Here is a 9,865-nt window from a genome sequence, read left to right as displayed (position 1 = left end):
GGCAGGGAGAGGGAACAGGAGCAATCTCAGGCCCATGTGGGGCATCAGGGTGGCTGGAGCGGAGTAGGGACCCTCTCTCTCCAAGACACAGTTCCCATGGTTGGTGGCCCAGGAAGGGCACAGACCCATCAAACACAGCTGGCCACCAGCATCTCACCAACCCCAGCCTGGGTAGAGTGATGCTGACAAGATGGTACCCAAGTGCTAGGCTTGCTGAGGACAAGAAACATGTCTTCTCTGGCTTCTGCCATCAGAATGCTGTCACATGTCAGCAGGGACCCTTGGGCTTCCCGGTGTCCCCACCAGGAGGAGCAGCTGCAGCTCTCAGCTCAGTCAGCCTTAGTTGCTGCTGCTGGCTCCTGTTCACCTGCCTTAGAGATGAAACCTCAGGATTGAAGAGCTCCTCCTATTTATAGCCACAGAAGTTCCTCCAGGGCAAAGGGATTAACTGGTGCTTGGGGAAATAAACCTGAAGAAGGCATTGCCCAGTGATGTGTGCTCATGGCAATTTAGGCCAAGAGCATACCAGGCTGCATAGGTAAGGGTGAAGTCAGCAAGGTGAGGGAGGTGGTTCTTCTCCTTTGGTGAAGAAGATACAGCTCTTAGGTGGCCATATCTGCAGTACTGTGTCCAATTTTGTCTTCTCACTGCAGCAGAGATTGAGCAAGCTGCATAAGTCTGGGAGGGGGACTCCTGAGACATCTGGGGGCTGGTGGAGCATGTCACCAGGACAAGAGACTTGGGGAGCTGCTCAGTTTAAGAGAAGAAAGGCAAAGGGGGATCCAGTTGCTGCTGGTTATTAAGTAAATGAGGCCTGTAGCAAAGATGAGATCAGGCTTTTCTTAGAGGTGCACAGTGAAAGAACAAGGGGTGACAGGCACAAGCTGCAATAAGGAAAATTCTGATTAGACACAAAGAAAACATCCAAATGACAGTGATCAGATCTTCACCTTCAGAGATATTCAAAACTTACCTGGTCAAGGCCCTGACAACCTGGTCTGGTTCTGAAGGGAGCCCTGCTCAAAGCTGGACAGGTCCAGAGGTCCCACCTGACCAAAACCTTTGTGTAACTGTAATTCTGCTAAAATGCAGAGAAGAGCTGGAAACAAGAAGGGGCTGCAGAAACACCTGCTCTTTGCATAACCTGAGTCATCCCGTACACTGCTGCATGTTGAATATTGAAATAGGGAGGGGAGTGGACAGCAGCAGAAGCCGTTCGTGAGGGAGGGAGGCAGTGGAGGGCTCCAATGCCATCCATTGCTGAGAGATGCAGTCTTTTGGTACAGATTATGTTGAGGTGGTGAACCAGTGAGGTCCTTCCCCAGTGCCACCTGCCCCGCACAGTGCCCCAAATTCTTATGGTACCTCCTGTGTCTGCATTTGCCGAGGCACATGGAAACCTGGAGAGGTCCTGATGATGCTGCTGTTCATCATCCTTCTCCTGTGACACCCTGACCTACAGATTCTAAAAAAAGCCCAGTACAGTGCCTCCTCCACACACTTGTTTCTTTCGGGACTGGCCCATCCTGCCCCACCAGTTTGATATTACATATTATGGGGCATTGTGTGTGACTAAGCGGCCGTCTGGGTTGGATAGCAACAATAAGAAAAGAGGAAACTGCTGCTTTCCCAAAAAGCCTCCCCCGGAGATCTGCGAGGCAGCACCATCCCTTCCCAGCTTGTGCCCAATGCCACTGAGATCTTTGGGCACTTAAATCAGCCCTCATCCGAAGCCATCTCAGTACTGAACAAGTGCAGGTCAGTATTTGGGCCATCATACAGTGGTTTAAAAAATGACTCTGGAATGCACCGTAAATCCACGGAGTGGGAAGGACAGTTCCACAAAGCAGCATTCACAGTAACAATCAATTAATCACAAAAATCATTGTCCCCTGCACTGAGTGCCCATACTATCCCTCATCCCTCCTTGTTATGCTGCCTCAGAGCCAAGGTGCATTTCTACTTCCAAATAAAATGCTATTTGTGTGCAACACATCACAAAGACATGTTTTTACAGGCTGAATGAGATATCTACAAGCTTCTTTCCTACTCCCAATAGTGCAGGTACCCAAAGGTGTTGTTGCCAACCCCCGCTCCCTACCAGCCATGAGGGGAACAATATCCCCAAGGAACCACAGCAGTCTCTCAAAGTCATGCTGTTTTTATTAATTAAATATTCCATATACAAAGAACTAAATAAATATATAGCTGTGTCAGACACCAGCATACCACACACGCCCACTTGGAGAGCTCTGTGTGTCGGATATACGAAATACCACAGAAAGCTATTTGCTGAATGCAAAGCAGGATGCAGAGTGATTCAGCTCTGCAGGGCACAGTCCTTGCAGCACATGGGCAGGCACATGCGTGCACACGCTTGTGCTCACTCATCCCTGGGACAAAGCAAATCCTCCGTAACCTGGCTGCTTGGGAAATGTTGGTGATAATGCCACAGAAACACTTGGGAAGAGGCAGAGCTCAGGATGGGGATACTGCAGGCAGCTGCAGAGGAGGGTTTTGACTGCAGGCTCCCATAGATTGGGGTGGCCGGGAGGCTCTGTGGGGTATGCAGTCCCCTGGGGGTGCTCCACTGGAGCATGTGGTCAGGGGTGGGAACTGGGGAGGTGGGTGACGCTCGAGAGCAAATCAGAAAATGTGTCAGGGCAAAGAGGTGGGCATGTTTCAATGCCAGTATCCACAGTGTGCTCGCAGGTGGGCAGCAGTTGGGACTCAGAGCGCTGGTGCTGCTGCTCTTTTCTCTCCTCCTGGCGGATGTGGGGCCCAGGCAGACACATGGGCCAATCTGGGGCAGAGCAGGCCGCGGGCCCAGCTGGTGATCTTCCTGCTGCTCTAGCCCTGCAGCATTCCTGCTGAAAGTAGGCCAGGGCATGCTCTCCCCAGGACGAGTTCCATCCCACGTAGAAACAAGGTGAGCAGGGGCAGGATTGCTAGAGCTGTGTCTGAGAGCTGTCTTCCAGGAATGAGAGGGGTGTCAGTGGGACAACTGAGGGAAAACAGGGCCTCTCATTGTCAGCAATGCCAGTGTGGGTCTGAGTCTGTCTCTTCTGCGGGAGCAGTGCACCTGTCACTGCGTGGCCCTTGGTCTCTTTGCTCCCTGCAGAACTGCTACATGGGGCCTTTCCCACCAGTGTAGTCATGGTATGGGCTCGGGTGGGCCTTGGCCCGAGGGATGGAGAAATCATTCTTTGCATCGAGGGTCTGAAAAGGAAGCGAGGCAGTTTTTACTTTTAAAAGATGGAAAAAAGTAATAGACTAGAGCTAAAAAAAAAAAAAAACAGAGGGAAGGGAGAAATGGAATGGGAGGTTTCCCAAGAGTATGACTGATGACACTGTAGAAGAGGATCCTGGTAGAGCAAACCAGTTATCGAGACGTGCCACCAGAGGACATGGGAGCACGTGGCGTGAGCTGCTGGATCTGGCCAGGCTGTGTGCTGAAGGAGGACTGGTGAGTGCACACAGGGTGATGCAGACTGCCGCTCTGGATCTGCATGACAACTTGCAGTGTGGCAGCTGATGGGAATACATTCAGGCCATGGGCTGGGGAGAGAAGTACAGACTACTGAGAAGGGGGCACAGTCTACTGCAGGAACCCTGCTCAAAGAGAGAACTTCTTACGCAATGTCAAATCAATAAGTATTGAAAACTACCACCTGAGATTTTGCCTCGGGCTCCTCTCACCTCCCATGTTCAGAGACAAGCAGCAGCTCTCTCCCCCCAGCCACAGACACCTTCATGAGTACAGTGTCATGGCATCACCTGATCCTACAGGAAGCATCCATCTGCCTCCGCAGAGACTGCTCTGGGCCTGTCTGGTTTTGCCCCTTCTCCTTCCCTTCCAGTCAGCCCCTGAACAGTAGCCTACATCAGAGGAGTGTGAGCTTACCTTCATCTGGAGGTGAGCAGAGTACGGGGAGTAGCTGGTGCCTTCCCTGTCTCCTAAGTCACAAGACAAAATGGGGGAAAATTTGGTGAGCTAGCATTACACGGTAGCTTGGAAATAGCATGTCAAGGGAGACTTAAACAGCCTGTGGCTACGTTAGCAGCTGCTTTTAGACTGACCAAGCTCTATGTAATATGCAGTCAAGAATGCATTAAAATCCACCCATGAGTTTCTTGTTGAATATTTCCATGTGAAAGCAGAACTGACTGGTATTGTAAATAATAGGACAGAGGTGGCCTTGGAGTTTAGACCTCATGTTGCCTCATGATTACTGTCCTCATCTCCAGCCAAATCCCTCCCACTGGCATGCATGAGAACCCCTTTGCAGTATTCCCTGGGAGATCACATCCTTTCTCTGCTACTCTTTAACAGACCTGGACGTCTGACTGCAGCAGGCAAATATGATCTCAAGAGCAGATTCACTGGGGGGTCAGTCACACCTTCTACACATAACCTTGGGATGCCTCAACTGACAAAACATTTTGCTTTTTCCCAGTATGGATGAGACCTGTACAGTAAAAAAGACCTCACTGCTTCCTTGTTGGATGATGGATTTTTTTTTTTAATGGATAATGGGAACAAGGTCAGAACTGAAAGAAAAAATCTCCTAGGTATAACCTGGAGAGATCTCAAGTGCTGAAGCATTGCTAATAGACAAAAAAAACCTCTCCTGAATATTTTCTTTATCAGTCTGAAACTTTCTCTTTCCTACTTCTAAATTGTTCATCAACTTCAAGCTCTTTTCTTCTAGCTCTTCTACCTCTTTTAACTTGTGAGTGGTGCATGTGTGCTTAGGGCTGGGGGACAGTGCAGTCAATCAATTCATCATACCTTGCACAATTTCATCTTGGGTGTAGGCATGGTTGTCCACTCCAGTCGCCTGCTTTATGAATGTGGGTTGGCAGAAGTCGTTTTCTGGAGGGTAATCCCCCAGCTTCTGAGGGGCAGTGAGAAAACAAATTTCAGGGATGATATACATTATCAAGAAGATCCATCCATTAGACACCAGAGCAATGGCCACAACAGGATCATCCCAAGTAGTTTTCCTTAAAGACTGGTTGCCTTTTGTGAGCATAGTGATCCACACAACCCAAATGGCAATGGAGAACAGGACAGTGACAAAGATATGCGCTCCGTGTCTCTTCCAGCTCTTATACGACCCACAGAATGTGAACATGGAGACCAGGAAGGTCAAAGCCATCAAGAAGAGCACATAGATCAGAAGCATGACAAAGTCCTTGTTGGCCTCCTCTGAACCCATACTCAGAAATGTGGTTCTACCTTTTACCATCATGGTGACTAGGTATTCAGTGTTGATCACAACTTGCACGAGAGCAAAGCAAACAATTAGGAGCAGCAACACTGGCCAGGAGAAAGGTTTTTTTCCTCTCACTAGCCTGATGAGGTTGGAGGCATGGGTGAGGAGGCAGGAGAAGCAGAGTGCAAAGAGGACTCCAAACAGGAAGAAACGAGTGGGGCGAATCCTCTCATTGCTTCTAATGATGAAGGCAAAAGTGATGCCAAAAATGCCGAGTGTGCCTAATAGGAAGAAGAAATAGATGGAGATCATGTGCCTCTTGCTGTTGTCTTGGACTTTACAGATGAGGAAGAACAGGGAGAAGATGAGGAAAATGGTGACAAGGACTCCAGCTGCAGCCAGCGACTCCAGGACAATCCCCCAGGCCTGATCCATGTCACAAAGTGGGAAATAGTCAGCATGGATGTTGCCGCAGCCTCGAGGAGGCTGTGTCGTCATCCTGATGTCTTCTTGAGCAACTTCACAAGGAAATGTTTCCTCAAAGCTGTGGAAAAATAAAAGTCATAAGCTGTTGGATCAACCACCAGCTTATGGTGCTGCAGCAGTGGGGAAGGAGAGGCAGGATGGACATCCCTTCCCCCCTCACTGGGCAAGGACACCACATTGCTTAGGACATGGGGCTGTGCCAGTACTTAGCCATCTCCTTGCTTGGCACTGGCTCTCTATCAGGAGCAAGCCAAACCCCTCAGCAGGTGATGATTCACCTTGGAAGTCCCCTGCACCATGCCCAGGGTTATGCAATGTCACAGTAGCATGGGCAGCAGGGGAAGGTGAGGCCCTTTCACGGGGCACAGAGGTTGACCTGCCTCGTCGCTTTTGTCCTGTGCGATACAAGAGCAGTTAGTCATGATCACGTTTACACTCCTTTGTCAACTTTAAACATCAGTACCTGGTATCAGTGAGCTCCAGAGATGAGCAATACGGAACAGGAAACACTTTATTCATTTTGTTTTCTCTCTGTTACTTTCTCTGAAACACCCATGGCTTTGGTTTACAGGTACGAGTGAAAGGCCCTGCAGATAGCTCACCTGGATGCCTCCGGCACAGTTCCTCTCACTCCAAATTAAATGGCAAATACAGGAAACCAACTATTAGCCACAAACTCACAGTCCTCCTTCTTCAGCACAGCAATAACAACTATCCCAGACATCTCAGACCCCTCCCCAGACTATTGCTTTGCGTGGCTAGAGAACAAACATGTCAGAGCCAATGGTGGCCCCGCATGAGGAGTACCCAACAAGTTACTGCTTGAGGAGCCCATAAGCCAAGGATGAACAAGGTCTTCCAACACACCTCGCACACTCCTGCTGTCTCATCACAAAGAGTTCAGTGCTGGCTGAGTAAGTCTGGGTTAAGCCTGTCTCACCAAGGGATCACAGGGTTGTTTGAGTGAGCCCTGCCCATCACCGCAGGGAATGAAGTTGCTGAATGCTTTTCAAGCCTAAAGCATGTCCAAACATCATTGCATGAGGATGCTGGACACTGCATGGCCCATCACACAGGCACTGAATGAATTTAGATCCCAGGGCAGGTAGTGCTTTCTAGGTGCCGAATTGTGCAGTCAGGCTCAGTCTCTAAAATCTCTCAAAATGGGAGTTTAGATACAATGTCAGCATTAAACAGGAGGGAATCTCTCCTTAATGGTGATTTGCACTAGAAAACCAAGGGCTTTATATTCTGACATGTAAAGAAAAAAAGAGTTGATCTTGCAAAATTTAGTTTAGTTCTCGCTGCGCCATTTGCTTTGATTTCCCCCATCCAGAACAACATACTGCAATTACAAGGCTAGTTCAAAAGACAGATTCCAGGGAGGGGAGGCTGAGTCTTCAGTAAATGGCATCTGACCCAACCAAGGGATAAACAAAGGGGAAAGCATCACTGAATCATTCTCAGTCCCACATAAGCCTCAAAGTTACCCGATTAGAAACAGTGCAATATATTTCCAGCTTTTAACATCACCGTGTTAAAGGAGATGTGCAGCTCTTTGAACAGCTGCCTGCAATGAAATGCAAAGTATGCAGGCACACTGAAATCTTGTGGAGAGAATGGTGCCGGTGAACAATGCACGCGGGAGTTTTTGAAGATCATCATTCACAAATGATTGTTGAACACTCACACAAATAGCTGAGCGTTATCTGGACATTTTGTGAAAAATGAAAAATGAACATTTTGGAAAAACTAGAGAGCCACAATTTTACCCACAGAAAGTCACCATTGATCAGATTAGCTTATCTCTTCACAGCTCCGACAAATGAAGCGCAGTGTCAGCTGTTGAGGCAGCTGGAGGGACCCCAGGGCAGCACAGAGCACAGCCCGGCTGTTAGTCCTGACTGGGGCGGTGACAATTGTTGCGGATAAGAAGGAGAGAACCTCGTTATCTTGAACTATTGGGCCACTTGCTCTGTTTTCTACTCCCCTTTCTTTTTTTCCAAGATGGATGTGCTCTGGGGCATGAAGATGCTCTGACCTGTCCTGCACTCTCCACAAGCCGAGCTTGCCCATCCAGCACCTACATGAGCGCCTGGGATTTCACAGGGTTTCCACAGTCTGTGCTAGGAATCATGTGCTGTGGTAACTTCAGACCGCTGCATCTATATCACAGCTCACCCCAAACTGTGGTCCCCACTGTAGTGCTGACTCTTCTCCCTCCAGCCTGTGCCTCCTCTCTCATTCATACTTTTCCATAAAACATGCCCACCCAACCGCAAATTTCAAATCACATCCCAGCAAAGTCTGCTTCAGCTGCAGCTGCCTGTCCCAAGTTAGAGCCAGAGCTGAGAGGCAGTCTCTGTTCACTGTGACACCCCATGCCCCCTCCTCTCCCACCCTCAGAGATGAGGTCCTGCTGCCATCTCACCCAGATCAGAGTGTGGGTCTGCCCAGGATCTTGCAGGACACTGTCTGGAATTACCTTGGTGGATTCTGCCCCAAGAAGGCAGCAGGGAGACTCCGGCTGGAAGAGGCTACCTCCTAGCACACCAGTAACACAGCCACTTCCACTCCTGTGAACCCAGCAGAGCAGCAGCCCTGCACTCACGCGCCTTGGTAGCTTTAAAGGCTGGAGGGCTGCGGAGGTGTGGCCAAGCACGCCTATTCCAGTTCCACTACCTCTCCGACGCTGCTACGAAAATACGGTCCCTGTGCCAGGAAATGAAGTCAGGGCTCCTGACGTCAGCAGGGCAGTCACCCCTGTGACAGGGTGGGGATGGAGCCTCTGTCTGTCCCAGCCCAGGTCTGGCTGAGTGCTGCTCAGCCAAGTGTCTGATAAGGCTCCTTTGGCTGCCGGTGCCTGTGGGCCATGGCTGGGAGAAGCAGTGTGTCCCCTGCATGCTCCAAGCCTTTTCCCTATAAGTGTGCTTTCTCTCCAGATAACCACTTATAAGGAAGAAATGGAGGAGGTCTTGGGATGAAGACAGCCCCACAGCACCTCGACTGAGGGCAGCTGCTAGCCCGGCTCCAGAGACAGCTTCCTCTGGGACCCTGCTGCAACATGGTCCATGCACATCCCATTATCTTATTGCTTCCACGGGCAGCAAGATCCACATGCTCCTCTCCCAAGGCAGCTTGCCTTTTCTGGCAGCACAGCTCTTCCAGGCACTCAGCCACTGTGTCCAGAGTGCTCCCCAAACAGCGAAGGAGAGAAGGTGATGACAAATTCTCCCTTGCCCTACATTGTGCCTCTGGTCTGACACACTTATTGGAACAGACCCTTACGAAGCTGGTGTACCTTCAGTGGGGTCATGACCTTGTCTGTTCCTTCAAATGTTACTTACTGGGAATATTTTATTATTCTGATTAAATAATTGACAGCTGGGCCTATCCACACCAAGCCCTAAGCTCAAAAATCCCTCCCACCCTATGAAGGATGTGATCCTCTCCAGCACTGCAGGAGTGGCTGTAAATCATAAAATCACTGAGTCATAAAATATCTCAAGTTGGAAGGGACCCATAAGGATCCTTGAGTCCAACTTCTGGCTCCACCCAGTACGACCCAAAAATCAGACCCTATGTCTGAGAGTGTTATATAAACACTCCCTGAACTCCGGCAGCTCAAGGTCATGACCACTGCCCTGGGGAGCCTGTTCCATGCCCATGCCAATATCTCACTATCAGTGGTTATCTCACCTGTATATTCATCCTTATTCTTTTGGTTTTGGGATGCTAGTTTATTTCAGGCTTCTGAATGTCACACACAAAAATAGTCACAAAAAACGTACAAATGTGCTTTTCCTCTTCTGTATGTGCACTAGAAGCATGTGCAGGAATGCTTGGCTCATTTAGTGAATGGCAGTGCTTGATGCATAACTATGGGCTGGGCTGATCCTCATGTCCTTCATACTTTCATTTAACCGTAAAATCATGAGGCTTGTTGGAGAAAGGCATACCAGGTTTTTTTACAAAAAAAAAAAAAAAAAAAATCTTAGCTTTTAAGTAGGTCCCTGGCTCTGTGAGCCAGCCAAAGAAGGAGGCAGCTGCGAAAAATGAGAGGAGGAAAGGAAGGGGCGACGGAGACAAGTTTAGCACTGACTCAGTGGGACCCAGCAGGCCAAGGAAGAAATCCTAAGAAGCTTTCAAAGGTCACCAGT

General features: G+C 49.4%; 1 protein-coding gene across 2 annotated transcripts; it reads right to left on the bottom strand.

Moving 5' to 3' along the window:
* On the bottom strand, nucleotides 2,146–8,449 carry LOC110387917 (retinoic acid-induced protein 3-like). 2 transcript variants are annotated; one of them, XM_021376679.1, is made up of 4 exons: nucleotides 8,191–8,447; nucleotides 4,793–5,763; nucleotides 3,905–3,957; nucleotides 2,146–3,219 (listed from the first exon to the last, which is right to left on the bottom strand). In XM_021376679.1, exons 2-4 carry the CDS (start codon nucleotides 5,715–5,717, stop codon nucleotides 3,127–3,129), a joined length of 1,071 nt encoding a protein of 356 aa, XP_021232354.1. In that variant the 5' UTR covers nucleotides 5,718–5,763; nucleotides 8,191–8,447; the 3' UTR covers nucleotides 2,146–3,126. The 2 variants fall into 2 exon arrangements, with proteins under 2 accessions (XP_021232354.1, XP_021232439.1); XM_021376764.1 differs by lacking the exon at nucleotides 2,146–3,219 and adding an exon at nucleotides 3,259–3,558 and having other exon boundaries at nucleotides 8,191–8,449.

Source organism: Numida meleagris, chromosome 1, assembly GCF_002078875.1.
Source record: "Numida meleagris isolate 19003 breed g44 Domestic line chromosome 1, NumMel1.0, whole genome shotgun sequence".
Taxonomy (NCBI): Eukaryota; Metazoa; Chordata; class Aves; order Galliformes; family Numididae; genus Numida; species Numida meleagris.
This window is presented reverse-complemented; position numbering and strand designations above follow the sequence as displayed.

Coding starts and splice junctions, on each gene's coding strand:
- LOC110387917 (XM_021376679.1), bottom strand. CDS start 5,717: ATGACGACACAGCCTCCTCGAGGCTGCGGCAACATCCATGCTGACTAT. Junction 3,958..4,792: donor CCAAGATGAAATTGTGCAAG/GTATGATGAATT, acceptor CTTGTGACTTAG/GAGACAGGGAAGGCACCAGC. Junction 3,220..3,904: donor CTGCTCACCTCCAGATGAAG/GTAAGCTCACAC, acceptor CTTCCTTTTCAG/ACCCTCGATGCAAAGAATGA.